Genomic DNA, 17,411 nt, shown 5'->3' with positions numbered 1-17,411 from the left:
CAGTTTGCTTCAAAGATGCTACCTCTCTGTTCATCCTCCAGGAATTATGTCAGATGGCATGCATTTTAGACATCAGTGTGTTCAGTTTCTGAAAAAGGATCATGATTATATCACTCTATTGAATAGCAGCCATGTGGAAAGACTATTTATAAATAAGTTCTATTTGCGCTTGACTTTTTAACCAAAGCATCTTACAACCAAGAGATCCTGAAATAACACAGGGTACTCAAGAGAAAGGTAACCAAGATATATAATTAAAAATGCTGGAAAACAAATAACGTGACCCACGAATCCTTTTCCTTTAGCTTCTTAGAGATGTAAGCTCTTAAAAGCAAATCATGTGAGAAACTCAAAAGGTTAAGCTAAATGAGTGAGCAGGCATCAAATACTAAATGCAAGTTAAGAGCATGCTGAGTACCAAAACCTAATCATCAGTGCATGGCCCTTTTTCTACTTTGAAAAACTAAACAGGCACAATATATCCTAAAGTGATTAAATTGCAAAGAGCACAACATACAGTTGTCAAGGCTCTCTGTCTCCAGATTCTCAAAGCTCGCTGTTCTACCAAAACAACGCCTACAAACTGCAAAAATAATCACTGCCAAAGCTACCCTAGGTGATTACATAAAATTCTTCTAAAAAGCTGAAAAAAAAACTGATTTAATCATGAACGACGAAAGTAAAAACGCTGCTTACCTTGTAGAAAACAGGTTTCACCCTTGTGGATTTTCTTTCACAGCCTTAAGCCCAATATAAGTATGCACAACGTGCCAAAAAAATTTGACAAAGCCTAAAATTATTTACTGTCTTCAAATTCTCCTTCTCTCTTTTCAAGCATCTTTTACGGAGCAAATATTCAAAATTTCCCTAGGACTTTCTGATATCTTTATATTTCAAAACAACAGAACTATTACATCAGACGTCCATTTAGAGACCTATGCAACCCTGGCAAGAGAGAGGACAAATTGACAACGCCACCAAATAACGACTATCTGAGAATTCTCTTATCCTGAGCTATAGAGTGCTTGAAGGTTACTGCCAGGATCCCTTCTGGAAAAAAAGGCTGATCTTCTCTGCCTAACAGCCTTGAAACATTTCAGAGTAAAAATCAACTTTCAAGACAGAGAAAAGAAAACCATGCACCACACACGCCTGTGTTTGGATCCGGAATCCACATCCCTGAGAATCAGATCCCTTGGTTTACTTACATGCCGTACATAGACAGGAAAAGTTCAGGGAAATCTGCTCCCTCTGGGAGCAACGATTCCATCTACAGTCGGCTGTTGGGAAGTGAGTATGACATGCGTTTGCTCTCACTCTCATCCCCAGGCGGAGGGGAAAAAAAAACCCAAACTGCTCTTTCAAGTCACATTCACAAGGGCATCCTAGCGCCACCAAGCTCTTCCTCCAAGGCAGCCCGGGGGATGGGGGTGGCTGCGGATTTCCACCTCACGCCCTGAGCCCGCCGGCTCTGGAAAGGTGCCAGGTCAGGACACATAGGGAGACGCTAGAACCACCAATCACCAGTGCTACGTCTTCCCAGACAGCTCAGGGGAAGCAAACCACACCAGCAACCCTTCTGGGGACCGCTTTACACATCTCAAGTTCCCAAACAAACCAGAAACTCCTTCAACCCCCTCACCCCCAGAGAAACTGTTTATTCCTTTCAAACTCCCAACTGTTATAATAGTGAGAGCTAATTGCTAACAATACTGGGGGGAAAGAAAAAAAACAAGGTCCCCACACAGGGGAGGGTGACAGACCACACAAAGAGCTATGACAGTAATAGGCACCCTTGAGGAGAAAGAAGGCGATCAATTATAACCCATTTGCAGAAATTGCGGGGCTGTCAAAAGCCCTGCTTACAGCTGTGCTTCATCAAGCCAGGCTGCCTTTGATTTTCAAGGGAAATTATTCCTTATTCTCAAATCTAGTATACGGTGAGTGAAATACCCCAAACAGCCCAGGTTCAACCACGATCTCATCTGAACAGAAATTAATGATCCCCAAGAGGGCTGATGGGCCAGCGTGGGAAGCCCAGGAAACAGGGAGGTCTCCCCTCTGGGGAGTGACCACCTCCTATGGGCACCAGGGGACATTGCCAGGACCAGCACACACTGGACACGCATCACCAGACTCCCAGATCACCATTTGAAAAACAGACAAGCGTTGCTTTTAGATGTCACCCACTGTTTCCTAGGCGGCTAACAATAAGAACAGAAATTTTATTTTTTAATTCTGCAGTTCAACACTTCCTTTTCACTACCATCCATCACAGTGATCACTTCTGATGATCACAGATTCTTCTTTGCCAAGGAACAAAGAATATGTAAACTCAGTAGCTGCAATGCATTTGCTTGAATGTTTTTAAAATGTACTGACATCCATTATTATTGGTAGATCTCTTCAGATTTGAAAAAGATGAGATGATAACTGCTCTAGACTTGAGAGGAATTTGACAGCAAGTGCTTAACATGCTAATATTCTTTTTTAATATTTCTTTCTTCTGTATTCCTTGGCATTTCTTTGCTTTATCCTTTAATCATTTTAGCAGTGAAAATGAGCTCAGAGGGCTCCAATTTTGAGCTCAACCGCATCCTTCATTCCTCTTCTAAATTTCTAATGGATACCCCAATGTTCATTTTATAAACCTTTGCTTAGTTATGATAAGTACTGTTAAGAAACAGAAATGGAAATAGCCTCAACATGGTAACTTTCTGCAGATTTATTTCACTGAATCTTAACATAAAACTTGGAAAAGCATTTCCTTCTTAAGAACTTTAACTTGGAACTCAAACAGATCATGGCAGAGAGGAAACCATTATCCCTGATGGCATTAATGACCTTCCCCCACCCCCAAGCTGCCACCATATGCCAGTGCCCCCAGGCAAGGGATCTTAGACAGCCCAGCTTCTTGAGGGTTTCCCTAGCATTTGCCTTGTTTAAAAAATTTAAGAGCGATTTCCCCAGAGGTACAACAGATGAGAATCTGTCTGCCAACACAGGGGACACAGGTTTGATCCCTGGTCTGGGAAGATTCTACATGCCATGGAAAACTGAGCCCCTGTGCTGCAACTACTTAAGCCCATACGCCTAGAGCCCCAGCTCTGCAACGAGAAGCCACTGCAAGGAGAAGCCCACGCACCACAATAAAAAGTAGCCCCTACTTGCCACAACTAGAGAAAGCCCACGTGCAGCAACCAAGACACAGCAAAACCAAGTGTAAATTAACTTTTCTTTAAATTTAAGACAATGCAGTCCAAACACATCCATTTGATGCTGTAGGATCCACTGCTTCATTCACACACACACACACGATGAATTTGAGCTATAACACTGGGTTCCCAAAAGTAAATAACCAACCAGAGTTGGAACAGAGCAGAAAGATGAAAAATCTGTATGACTTCAGTTTAGTAAAAGAAATTGCCTCCTAGGTATAACCAGACCAGTGAAAGCAGCTGAGTAATTGGTTTGCATGAGGAATTGGGAAGAAAGAGAAGGGGGATTTTGGAGGAAGTGGATAGGGAATGGGATGGGATGAGAAAGAAAAACAGGGAAGAGAGGTAAGGACCAGGTGTCAGCAGCCACTAGAATCGGCCCTGAAACTGGCAAGCTCTAACCCCATCCCCTCTGCCCCAAACCGAAAGTCACCAGTCACCTGAGGCTGTACCACTGGCCATGACCAAGGCACCAGCTCCTGGTAGCATTAGTTTAAGCTCAACTGGGGTGTGACCAGGCTGTAATCTCTTATTCAAATGCCTGTGATGGTTTATATTTCCTCCATTCTTGCTTTGTATTTAAGATGAAAGCAAGAGAGAGAAACCATGAATAATCTCAAGGTCATTTAAAACTGGACTCTGAACTAAAAGACATCATGTCAGACGGACCATTCCTGAAAGGAGAGCTGACTAAGAACAGTTAAAAACGCAGGAAAGGAATGTGACAAGCGTTGGTGAGGATGTGCAGAAATCGGAGCCATTGTACATTGCTGGTGGGAATGGGAAACGGGTGCAGAGTGGTCTGGACTGTTCCGCAGAAAGCTAAACAGAGAATTACCACATGACCCAGCAATTCCGCTCCGAGTGGCAGACCCAAAAGAAGTGAAAACAAGCTTTGAGACAGACATTTGTATGGCAGTGTCACTGCAGCAAAACAGTGGAAACAAGCCAAATGCCCATCAGTAGATGAGTGGATAAACAAGACGTAGTATATACATACAATGGAATATCAATTGGCCATAAAAGGAGTAACGTTCTGATACAGGCTACCACACAGAGGAACCCCAAAAACATCACGCAGAAACAAAAGGACAAATATTCTATGACCACACTTCTATGCGGTAACCAGAATAGGCAAATGAGAAAGTATAATGGGGGTTACCGTGGGACCAGTGAGTGGGATGAATAGGTAGTTATTGTCTAACAGGTCGAGGGTTTCTACCAGGCAGGATGAAAAAGACCTGGAAATGGTGATGGCTTACACAAAACTGTGAATGCACTTAATGCCACTGACACACACTTCAAAATGGCGACAATGGGAAACTGTATGTTTCATGTATTTTACCCACAACGAAAAGACAACACCCTTAAAATAATCTTCAGCAAAATAAAAGTAGTAAAGGAAAATTTTTGTAATTTTTTGTGACCTTCAGAATGCCTGAACACAGATTCTCCTTGTCAAACCACCCTAATGCATGAATGGCCACATTTGCCCTGCTCTTCAGTGGGATGTCAGAGGGCATACAGCAGGTCGGGCCAGAGTCAAGGGTTCCTACTAGAACTGCACTTTCAATAAAGAAGAAAACTATTTGCTTAAAAAAAAAAAAAAATGTGTTGGCCATTGGACCTAGGGGTAGGATAACTCCAACTTTTTTTCCCCCACCTCAGGTGCAGGCAGGAATTAACACTTGCCTGCTAATGTCCTTCTTTAAGATTTGGGACAGACTCTTACCCTGAATGTCTGCTCCTTCTTCTCCCTGTGGGAAACCTGATCCAGTGTGCCATCAGTCTGACTCCTTTTCAGGCCAGTGGTGACATCAGGGACGTTGCTGAAATCTGCGTGAAAAGTGACAAAAACATAGGCAAGTTTGGCCATCTGTACAGAATAGTAGTGACGAGCTTAAAGGCTCAGACAGAGAAAGAGAGCAAAGGAAAAAAGTAAAACCTAGAAGGCAGGATATCATGGTCCTCAGTGATACAGTAGTTAGCATATGCACAGCTGGGCTTCTGAAATAGACCTGGGCCCTGGCTAATGGAAGCAGCAACATCTGACTGACTGGTCAGAGAAGGCCAGTGACCAAGCAAAACAACTCAAATGCCTGGCAGATTTTGTCAAACTCGACTGTTGTGCAAACTTCACTAAGTACTTTATATAAAGTGTTGGTTACTTCCCTTTCTTTATTTTTGGCTAGGTGATGATAAAGGATAACTGGGCAAACCAGGGATGTAACACCATAGATTCTTATTACAACCCACAACTTGCTTATTTGCAAGCATAATTGTTCTTTTTCTGGCGTGAACCACAATTGCAATGTAAATTGAAAGTCCCAAGAGGAACAGCAAACCTTGTTAACTTCCAGAATTAGGGTTAAGAAATAATATAAAAGGTTGGGTTAAGAAATGATATAAAAGGTTAAGTAGAGCATGTGGTTTTCCAATCTGCATTTATACATGTACACTATTTTCAATAGTTCTTTCCAGGGGTCCTCAAATTAAACTCAAGAAAGATGAAATGACCAGCTTCTACCAAAAGCACACACAGGTTTTCATTCTAATTTTTGTATTTAGTAGACTTTCCCCTCAAGTAGGCAAACCAGATGGTTTCTGATTCCAGTCAACTATAACAAGTCATCAAACTCATACCTGTCTGAGTTGATCTAGGCAGAAAAGACAGCAATAGACAGTGGCAAACCATCCAGCATGCAGGGGGCAAGGACAGTGGTCGCTAGTAGAACTTTAGAAGCTATGGGAGCCCTAGGAGGTTGATGGACCTCTTGGACAGAAATGCTGGTCCATGATCCAGGTTGATATTACCGATCACTGCACAAGAGGAGACCTAAAGAAAACGTCTTAATGGTCTACAGAATTCTAGGGCTCTTATTTCTTCTTCCTTTTACTTCTTCCAACACCCTGACCCCACCCAGTAAAGGACCACATTGTCTAAACCACACTTCATTGTTGTTGGCTGTAGAGTAAGTTAGCCCCATAACACAGTGCTGATCACAAAAGCATGAGACATCCCTGGGCAAATTTCAGGAAGAAACGACAGATGGGGATACCAAACTCACCTCTCCAGGCCCCTAACACCACACCAGAGAACAGTCCACTCGCCAACAGGCTGACCACATGAGAAGCAAGGTCAGACTCTAAACCAAAAGTGATGCACCACTGTTCCTCTACCACTGAGGCTGCTTACATGCACCTCTGTGTAAAGACCGACCAACAGAAAACAGGCCACATTCCTCCTGTATTCAGCACAAACGCACCTCTCCATCCATGCATTCAACACGCACTTTTTGAAAACGGGCTCTTTTCCAGGCACTGTGCAAGGTGCTGGGGACACAAAGATGATGAGACGCAGTCCCTGCTCTCAGGATGTGCTTCTGGTGAGGGAGGGGGAGACAGAAACGTAAGCACAGCAAACTACCAGAGATGACATGAGAAGAAGCCACACAGGGCTGAGTAGGGCCACTCTGGGAGGAAGTTAATTCTCCCTGGGGCCCTAACAGCCTTCAGAGCAAAGAAGGTACTTCAGCAAAGTCTTAAGTGGGGGATAGTGGGGGCGGGGGAGGGGAAGGTAGCCCAAGGGTGGAGGAATTGATGGAAGGCAGGACTTGGGCAGAAAAACAGGCCAGAAAGTCACAGCAAAACAGAGACAGAACGAGGAGGAAGGATCCAAATGAATGCAGAATAGCATGAACACAGGGAAGTCAAGTGAACACAGAGGGTTTGCACAGGTCAACTCCACGGGTCTCCTCTTCGCCACCTATTTCACATAAGGAGATGCAGACAAGGCAGGCATGAAGGCAGAGTGTGGCTTTCATGTCTCAGGTGACAGGGTGGTTGGGACAGAAGTGGGCATCCTAAGATTGGCTTTGCCAGAGCTGAATCTGAGATGCACAGGGACCATCCAATGCAACACACCCAGGTGTCCAGTAGTGAAAGAAAGGTCTGCACAGGAATATGGCTTTGGAGCCAACATCATGCACTTGGCCATGAAACCACGGGGATGGATGCTGCTCCCCAGGGAGAATGTGCAGACTGGTACAAGAACAGGACCAAGGAGAGAACCCTGGAACCGTCAAGGGACTGTGCACAGCAGAGGAGAACTCTCTTTAGAGAGAAGTCACAGAGAAGTACAAGGGAATCAAGAGCAATGTCACAGATGCCATGTGATAAAAAAGTACATTACCTAGGCAACAGAGTCAAATTTGCTTTATTTCTGCCTTTATTTTAAAAAGAAAAAGCTCCAATATTTCCAAAGAGTTGTATTAAACACAGGAAACAGGACATGCAATCAACACATTTATCCGTGAAGACGATTTCTATAGCACCTACTTTGTGTCAGGTATGCACTAAGTTCTGGGGACACAAAAATGAAAGTGACCTCAAGTCCCCTGAAGATCTCAGAGACATCATGGCCACAAGGAGCCGTGGAGCCCGGAGGCGCCAGATGGATGCTGGAGAAAATAACATGGCTGATGTCAAAAGCAGGTGCCAAGTTTGAGTTCTGAGTCATTTCTTCAATATATTCACAAAATTTTCGAACTTAGATGCTGGAAACTCCCAGAACCACCTTTTATCTCTTACAAAGGCAAAGTGCTTACCTGCTAACGGCACATATCTCATGCCCTTCCTCTCCAAACCTTGCCCATCCCAGGACGAAAGGCTTTACTATGAATCAGAGAGGTGCCGCTTAATTGTATGGAGCTCCTGGGTGCAGCTGGCATCCTCTCTGAGGCAGGACCTGGACAGGAGAGGGCATAGGATCCAGTTCCCACCAAGGCTGGACCCTGGGATCCAAGAGGAGGACACAGTTTTGCCAAGACTGGAAGTCTCAGAGCTGTTCCGCTGCCCAAATTGCAAGAGGGTAACTGGTATCTGGATCCACAGAATCTCTGGGATAACTGACTCCTTCTCCAGCCCCCCAACAATGCACCTGTTCTGTCCTGGAGGTGACAAAGCATGAGGAAGCCCAGTTTGACAGTGTCCTCGACCTTGGATCTGGGTCCAGGAGCCTCAGATTTCAACTGAACCGGCGTCCCTGTCTGTAAAAAAGTAGCATGCCCTTGGTGTTCTGACTAGAGGAGAAATGAGAACAAAGCAGGTTCTGGAAGAAGAGCAGACTGGCTAAAAAGAAGTGTAGGCCGACACAATTCTAACGCTTATTTACAAAGCGGTTTTAAACAGGCGCCGCGCTGACATCCTGTCCTGGGTGCCAAACGCCTATGTAGAGCCCCACTTACACTCTGCCCACGGCCTGAGCACCAGCTGCTAAAGTGAGTAAATATATATCCTTCCCCTCCCAGCCAAAAACGGGCTCCCCACCTTGGGAGAGCCTCTGTGTGGTCCTGTCCCCTCGACACGTGTTGGGCCACTGGATCCCTATCACAGATCACCAGGCACGTGCTTCCCGCCCACCCCAGGCTCTGCCGCTGCAGAAGATGTTCAGACACACTGCATAAGAGTCCTTAGCCAATGCGGTTGTAAATAATGAAAAATAACCAAGTTGCATATTTAAGTCAAGACATCTATTTATAACCTTATTCCCTGTGGAAATGAACAATTTGGGGTGAGGTCTAACAATCTGAAATATCTAACATTTGGTGCTGGAGAACCCTCTTGAGAGTCCCTTGGACAGCAAGGAGATCAAACCAGTCAATCCTAAAGGAAATCGACCCTGACCATTCATTGGAAGGACTGATGCTAAAGCTCCAATACTTTGGCCACCTGATGAGAAGGAGCTGACTCATTGGAAGAGACCCTGATGCTGGGAAAGATTGAGGGCAGGAGGAGAAGGGGACGACAGAGGATGAGATGGTTGGATGGCATCACTGACTGAATGGACGTGAGTTTGTGCAAATTCTGGGAGATAGTGAAGGACAGAGAAGCTTGGCGTGCTACAGTCCATGGGGTCACCAAGAGTCAGACATGACTTGGCGACTAAACAACATCATCTAACTGGCTGACGTGAGCTTCTGCTCAGCGGTGAGCAGCGATGTCTCAAGTCTTAGGCTCCATTCCTCCATGTGGACCATGAGTTCCATTTATTCATTCCCTGGTCAGATGGGCACTGAGCAGTGCACACTCATGGGTACCAGGTCCTAGGTCAGGTGTGGCACACGAGACCAGCCTCAGACATCTCTCCCCTTTAAAAACAAATGATTTTGGAGAGTAATGACATCCTGGGCAGGCTGTACCAGGAGTTGACTGTCCCCTGCTTTCTTGCACACTCTATCGTTTCTGTGGGGGACCGAGGGAAACATGGGACTCCAGGTGTGAGACCCATGGAAACTCAGTGTCTTCCAGTTCTGAGCATCAGTACAGACCCCACAGCTATCCCAGTCAGCCAAGTAACTGGCAACCCCAAACTCTTTATAATGAAGGGCAAAAACCTGTGTTCAATAACATCCTGGGTATCAACTTAAAATCAGAAACGTTAGGGCTTCCCTGGGGGCTCAGTGGTAAAAAGTCCACCTGCCAATGCAGGAGACATGGGTTTGATCCCTGGTCCAGGAAGATTCCACATGCCATGGAGCAACTAAGCCCATGTACTGCAACTACTGAGCCTGCGCCCTAGAGTCCGAGAACCACAACTACTGAGCCCATATCTGCAGCTACTGGAGCCTGAACGCTCTCGAGCCTGTGCTCCACAACAAGAGAAGACACAGCCATGAGGAGCCCCCACTTGCTGCAACTAGAGAAGAGACTGTGCAGCAATGAAGACCCAGCTCAGTCAAATACAAAAATTAATTAAAAAATCAGAAAGTCAGGATAAATGTTAAAGTTAAGGTCACTTCGCACATTCAGCTTGTAACACGAATTCCAAGTTAATGCTTAAGTCACATCCAAATCGAGTTGAACACAGTTAATATGCAGGAGTGTACGCTTGGCCATTCATTTCCTCTGGGCCCATAAGAAGCAACAGGCTATCCAGGTACTAACTCTGATGTGCCAAAGGGGTCTCTCAGGAAACAGGGGGCCTGGGAATCTTGGGCGGGGGAGGGGGGTCCCTGCCGATCTCGCCTGCTGCTTACCCCCTCTAGGAACCTACACTCTGCTCAGCCGGCAACCAGGATGTCGGCTCGTATGACTGATGCCTCCCCACCAGCCTGGTCTTGCCGGCTGCCTCCTCCTCACCCAACCAGGCAACAAGTTCCTCCCAGTCTCCGACACCCACCCAGGTGGCTGTCAGCAGCGCCCAGAGACACCAGGAGGCTCCCGGCTGTAGGAGGGTGGGCGAGGTGCTCTGCCCAGGCCTCAGCTGGTTCCCAGAAAAGAGAGATCCAGAAAGTCTGAGCAGGCCTCCTGCGTACTCAGGAACAGCAACTCTAAGAGGAATCGAGTTAAAAACTCAGTATTATATCAACCCCAAGGCCAAAAATAAACTCACATGAGAGGAGAACATTTGTTTTCCCCTGTTTAATACAGTAGGACTTAAAAAAAAAAAAGAAATAATGGTAGTCATAGCATCAGGACAAGCTCTGCTTCAGTTTGTGGGCTGAGGAGTGATTTGAAGGAGATTGAAAGGATAACCAATGAGAATGGGAATTATTTCGAAACTGCGCTTTTTGTGCTTGAAAGCATATTATACACTGATTCTCATTTCTCAAGCTCCAAAGGCCCCCTTTTGATAATACATACTTTTACTATATTGAAATAAAATTCTCTAACATAGGCTACCCCCACACTTAATTTCACAAAAAAAATAATACATGCCTTAACAGTAACATAAGAAGGAATTCCCTGGTGGCTCAGGGGTTAGGACCCTGAGCTTTCACTGCCCAAGGGTGTGGGTTCAATTCCTGGTCAGGGACTAAGATCCCAGAAGCTACTCAGCAAGGCCAATAATAACAACAACAACAAAGGAACTTCCCTGGTGGCCCAGTGGTTAAGAATCTTCCTTCCAACGCAGGGAATGCAGGTCCGATTGCTGCTTGGGAAACTAATATCCTCTGTGTGTGTGTGTGTGTGTGTGTGTGTGCATGCTAAGTCACTTTAGTTGCATCCAGCTCTTTGTGACCCCATGGACTACAGCCCAACAGGCTCCTCTATCCATGGGATTCTCTAGGCAAGAATACTAGAGTGGTTTGCCATGTCCTCCTCCAGGGGATTGTCCCGATCCAGCGATGGAACCTGCATCTCTTACGTCTCCTGCATTGGCAAGTGGGTTCTTTACCACGAGCAACACCTGGGAAGCCCAAGGTCCCACATGCCATGGGGCAACGAAGGCCCTGTGCCATCCAGTGCAGTAAAAAAAAAAAATCCACCACAAGGGAAAAAAATTAATGGAAAGTAACATAATTTTGTTTAAATACATGTCTCAATATGTAAATGCTTGGACACAACCATTCTAGCAGCTGTGATGAAGCTGTGAGAAGCCTGCCCACAGAGATTCACAGGGAACATCTCCACTTCATCAAAGACCGATGGCGGCATGTCTTGGTGGAGGTTTAAATGCCTACAGGGCACTGCCAACTAGATTCCTCTAGCTGTGGCATGGGGGTTTAGTTGCCCCATGGCACATAGGACCTTGGGCTTCCTAGGCAGTGCTAGTGGTAAAGAACCCACTTGTCAATTTAGGAGACATAAGAGACAGAGGTTCCATCCTTGGGTCGGGAAGATCCCCTGCAGGAGGGCATGGCAAACCACTCCAGTATTCTTGCCTGGAGAATCCCATGGACCTGATTTTTCCAAGTGGGCAAAAACTCTTGACAAAGTTCTGAACAAAACAAAGGTCAAACTTCCCTTGATGTACTGAGGTGTTGCACCCCTAGAAAATTCAAAGTACCCACAGTACCCTGTAGCTGTGGGGAAGAAGTAATTTGTGTCCGTTTGTAAAATGGACCTGGTTTGGGTGCTTCTCACCATGTGAATGTCCAGGAGCATGTCTCTGCAGAGGAAGGGACGGATCTGACCAGGCAGGCCATCCCGTACCACGGCCCCAAGCAGCAAAAACCACCCTCCCCCAGTTCACATGAAAGCCAAAAACAGACCCATAAGCTTGCAAAATGTCACTGATGGGCAGTGCCCTGATGGCTGAGAACTGCCCCTGCCTCTCTGTGGCCAGGACTTCAACTTCACCTCTGGGAGGGTCAGTGACAGCAGAGAATACCACCTATACCAAAAAGCACACAGTCCACAGCCAGGGCAAAGCAATGCTAGCTCCTCACTTCCTTAATAAAGAGGACACACACTCACTAGAGCAATTTAAAGGACAGCACTCTGATCAACAGTGTAGACTATTTAACTGGGATTTTCACCTTGGGATCAAAAATGTCTTATTTGATTAATCATTGGCCCTTCGACTTGCTCTGAGTTGAAAACTACAGAACGATAATCTTCTATGAAGATGATGGAAAGAAAAGTCTAAAAAATAATATCAAAGAAGTTACAAGTAAATAATAAATGGTTTAATCAAGTTTTCAACCACATAATCTCCTGTGGCATAAAAGCTGTACATCCTTGACATTTAACAGTTATATCTCTATATTCACCCCTCAGTATCAGGGAGGGGCCAGTTCTAGGACCCTCAGGGAAATCAAATTCGAGGATGTTCAAGTCCTTTCAGCACAGAATAGTATTTTCCATCCATGGTTGATTAAAGCTGAGGATGCAGAACTTACAAATAAAGAGGGCCAACTGTAGTTATGTTCAGGTAACACAATTTGGTCTACAGTCACACCATCCATGATGTGCTCACTCTTGTCAGATAAACAGCTTGTATAAATTATATTCTTAATCTACTCAATTTATTCAGTTTCTCAGAATTTCTACTCTGTAATTTCATAAATGAACAGTTTATAAAGAACCAAAGAATTTTACATCTGAAACGAATCTTGGAAAGTATCCAATTCCTTCATCTTATCCTGTATCTTGTTATTTAAAACACCATGAGTGCCTGCCATTTTAATAAAAGGTAAAGATTTTGGTAAATGAAGGCTGCCAGTAGAAGGAAACAGCATTTTGTAAATTCAAAATTACAATATTTTTTCAGATCTCCAAGCTTCCACCCACTATATAAAATTCTAAACTAATGTTTTCAACACACATTGAGCATTGACTTCATTTGCACAGAAAAGCTTAACATCTCTCAATTTTTAATTTCAACTTGCAAGCTTTGTATACCATTGATCATTTTTAATTAAGTCAGATTTCCCTACATTTTGCTCATGCTTTTACCTAAAAATGCAATGGTTTGTGACATCTTTCATTAATGATATTGGCTGTGCACTGTCATCCGGGCAAATATTAATCATCATCGATCAGTGAAAGATAATGAAATCAAACCATTTAAATGAAAAAACAGAAGGACTATTCCGTGAGAGAAAAAAATAGCTATATTTGTTGACTACATTCAAAAGCTGGTCAAGTCCTAATCTGCACCATTAACAAACAGATCACTATTACTTTATGTTCTTCTGACAAAGATAAAAACTAATCTACTTTTCAGAAGTTATCTGGGACTCTACATTTCTTTATTGTTATTATTCTTGTGTCAAGGAAATTCAAGGCAGCAGTTTGAATATCATTAAGCTTGTAGAGAAGAAAATGCTATCATTATAGAAATGCCATCCAGAAAGATGCAATTTCACAAATCTTCCAAGTGGACTTGACCTCAGGTCATTCCAATTGGTGACGTTCTTGACAATGCAAGGTCTCTGGTGATAAACAGAGAGAAGTAAATACTGGTACTAAATGTTTCTTAATAGCAGGCTGCCATGATTTGATCCACTTATTTTGTGATAAATATTCTCAGCATCTGAAAGGACATTTAGAGGAACAGGACCGTGGCGGGTGTTTCCAAGGCACGCATGTGCTGCAGGCCACCTCCATGTGCATTACAATGGGGTGGCTTCAGAGGCCTTCCCGGAGGAGGGGGAAGGAAGGCAGGTGCACCCATGTTCTGGTGCTCCAGGAGGCTATGGCTGTGCTGGCCGGGGGGGTGGCTTCCACGCTTCCATGGTACATTATCCGGGTCCCTGATGGGAAGTCCAAAGTCCATGGCAACAGGATCTTCAGCCAAAGTTTTTGTTCCACCAGAACCTGATCCCTGCAGAGCTGGGAGGACCACCCCGAGATGTTCCAGTTATATTCAGGGGCATGTAACAGCCACCACTGCATTTCTGATACTTAAAGAACTTTGATAAAGAAGTATGTAAATTCAAAACCCTTACAAGCTATTTAGCTGGAATTCTATTCAAGACCCTGAGGACTTCCCTGGTGGTCCAGTGATTAAGAAGTCACCTGCCAAGGCAGGTAACAGGGGTCTGATCTCTAGTCCGGGGAGATTCCACATGCCATGGGGCAACAAAGCCCACGTGCCCTACAATTACGAAGCCTGAGTGCCCTAGAGCCTGTGCTCTGCGACCAGAGACGCCACCGCGGTGAGAAGCCCGAGCAACTGGAGAGTAGCCCCCACTTGCTGTGACCAGAAAAGCCCACGCGAAGCAGTGAAGACCCAGGGCAGCCACAATAAATAATTTAAAAACTAAAGACCCTGAAGAAGAATCCTAACAACAAATTACTCACAAGTTTCTACTGGGGGATGTGCTATAAGAAAAAGGAAAACTGAAGACCACCTCCTACTGTACGGTGGGATTAAAGAGGGTTAAAAAAGAGCATTATTCAGCCACAGAAAGGATGAATGAATGAAGTACTGCTTCATGCAACGACATGGATAAAGCTAGAAACATCATGCTAAACAAAAGGCAGACACAACAGGCTACATATTGTACAATTCCATTTCTGTGAAACAGCAGAACAGGCAAGTTCACGGAAACAGAAAGCAGAGGAGCAATTGTCAGGGGCTGGGAGCAGAAAGGAGGGGAGACTGCTGATGGGCACAAGGGTTTCTTTTCTTTTCTTTCCTTTTTTTTTTTTTTAATTGTGGTGATGAAAATATTCTGGAACTAGATAGTGGTGACGGTTGCAGAACTTTGTCAGTATACTAAAAACCACTGATTCGTACACTTTCAGAGGTGACTTTTATGGTATGTGAATTATACTTAACTTTTTTAAAAGGTAAAGATGTCAGTGCAGATTTTACAGGAGAGAAATTACAGGAAGTTACAGGAAAACTCCACCATAAGTAGGTTTCAAAGAACTAAGTCACATGAAATATACGATTGCATTGCTGCAAGGTGAATGAAAATCAGTGTGAATTATAGAGAGAGACAAAGAGAGGGAGGGGGAGAAATAGGAAGGAAGGAAGAAAAGCGTAAGCATAAAGATTAATAAGATGATTACGAAACCATCGAGCTTTCCTTGCACTGAACAAGCCCCAAATGATCACAAGGCAGTTAATTCCTAATTGCAAGCCCCAGCCCCCAGATAAGAACCCAGATAAGGAGGCAAGGGCCGTTATCAATCCAGTTACATCTAAATTTGCTTTACTGCAAGACACATTATTATTGAGTTTTACTCCATGTGTGTTAATAGAGGCATATTTTAAAGGCGGGGGGGGGGGGGGTGGGCGGGCGGGGGGAGTGGTTAAAAGCCTGTTCCCCTACATGGAGGAAAAAAACAAGAAGAAACAGTTCTCTCCCAAGGTCATTGACCGTGACCTTGTCCAAGTTACCAGCAACTTAATATGCCTCTGTGCCTTGACTTACCCAGCTGTGAAAGTAAAATGCTAATAACACATCTCTGCTTCATAGGGTGATGTAAGGGGTAATTAGTGCTCTTAAGGTTCTTGGTGATCTTTATATTTGAGACAGCCTGCTATTACGACGAAGCCTTAACAAACACCTTCTCTCCAGCAGTCAAGACCTGATTCTATTTAAAGACACAATTTAATGAGATTTGTTGCAAAACCAAATGGAATGCTTGATCCATTACTTTGCTTTTTTTGCTTCATAAGCTTGTGTAATAAATGCACATTCCTATAGTTGTTTAACTTGGTACTCTAATCATATTAAATAACTGAATTTGAAAAAATGCTAAACTGTCTCATCCAATCCTTCACTTTTAGAGGCATTAGAAGATGAGGAATTAGAATAAAATGTTCAGGGCCAAGCATGAGGGCTGGAGCTGCCCACCCCATGGGGACTGTGGTTCTTTATTTTTGTCTCTTTGCCATCGAACACAATGCTTGGCATATAAACACAATGCATCATCTTAGTGTTCTGGAGGTCAGGAAACTAAACTTGGTCACAGCAGGGCTGTATTCCACCGGGATGTTTAAGGGGAGAGTCTGTTTCCAGGCCTTTTCAGCTTCCAGAAGCCTCCTGCATTCCTTGGCTCACAAGGTCGCATCACTTCAACCTCTGCTGATTGTCCTCACATCTTCTCTGATTCTCACTCTCCACCCGCTCTGTTACAAAGACCCTGTGATGACTTCAGGTCCCTCCAGAAAATCCAGGATAATCCCCCCATCTCCAGACCCTTAACTGAATCACATCTCTGAAGTCCCTTTTTGCCAGGTAAACTCCTTCTGCCATATTCACAGGATCAGGAGGTAGACCGTCCAAGGGGGCCATTATTCTGTCTATCCCAACATGTATGAAGATAATGCAGTAAAAACCAAGAAGAGAAATATCCCACCATGTCCCCCAACACTTAAGAGTCTCCAGGCCAGGATGAGAAAGACACAGAGGACAGTGATTACCTTTGGGAGAGAAACTAGGTGGCCAAGAACAGGGTGGGAGAAATTTCTCTCTTTGACTTGATTAACTAACATCCACATGGCCATGACAGTGTAGGCACAGTCTACATGACACGGCCAGGCACAGTCTCATTTCCGGCTATTCGTTCATCGAGCCCATAAAAACAGACTGGACTATTTTACACTTGTTAAAAACTCAGCATAGACGGCATAAGTGACTTGCACAACCAAATCCACATAGTTAATAAATGGGTAAGCCTGGAGTCAGGGCTCGAGCCCAGGTTGTCTGGCTAGCTGCTCTTAACTACCATTTCTATACAGCTTAGGGGGACTTACCTATCACAGTTTAACTTTTTATCCTGCTGGAATTTCATACCACACCCATATATTAAAGATCTAAGAAATTAAAGATACAGCCATGACAGAGCTGTCTCTAGAAGTGAGAGCTAAAAACAAGATGTCCATACTTGGTTCTTCCTGAGTCCAATTCCTTCCTAGGGAAGAATTAAGTCAGGAACATAATTCATTCGCAAAGAAGGGGAACAAAACTGGAAATGCAGACAAGCATCATTTGGCAATCAGTACTC

At 44.4% G+C, this 17,411-nt stretch overlaps 1 protein-coding gene across 6 annotated transcripts in view; it reads right to left on the bottom strand.

Annotated features, from left to right (window-relative positions):
* The window catches only part of TIAM2 (TIAM Rac1 associated GEF 2), a 238,356-nt gene that overhangs the window by 39,496 nt on the left and 181,449 nt on the right, over positions 1 to 17,411 (bottom strand). For 5 of the 6 annotated variants that reach the window (XM_061130248.1, XM_061130252.1, XM_061130253.1 and 2 more), the window contains one exon: positions 4,951 to 5,054. In XM_061130248.1, the coding sequence (XP_060986231.1) occupies positions 4,951 to 5,054 (104 nt within the window). Of the gene's footprint in view, positions 1 to 1,208; positions 1,369 to 4,950; positions 5,055 to 17,411 lie in introns of those variants that run through there. The other variant, XM_061130254.1, reaches the window with a different exon arrangement.

This window comes from Dama dama, chromosome 26 (assembly GCF_033118175.1).
Source record: "Dama dama isolate Ldn47 chromosome 26, ASM3311817v1, whole genome shotgun sequence".
Classification (NCBI taxonomy): Eukaryota; Metazoa; Chordata; class Mammalia; order Artiodactyla; family Cervidae; genus Dama; species Dama dama.
The sequence above is the reverse complement of the archived record's forward strand: the minus strand, read 5'-3'. Positions and strand labels throughout refer to the sequence as shown.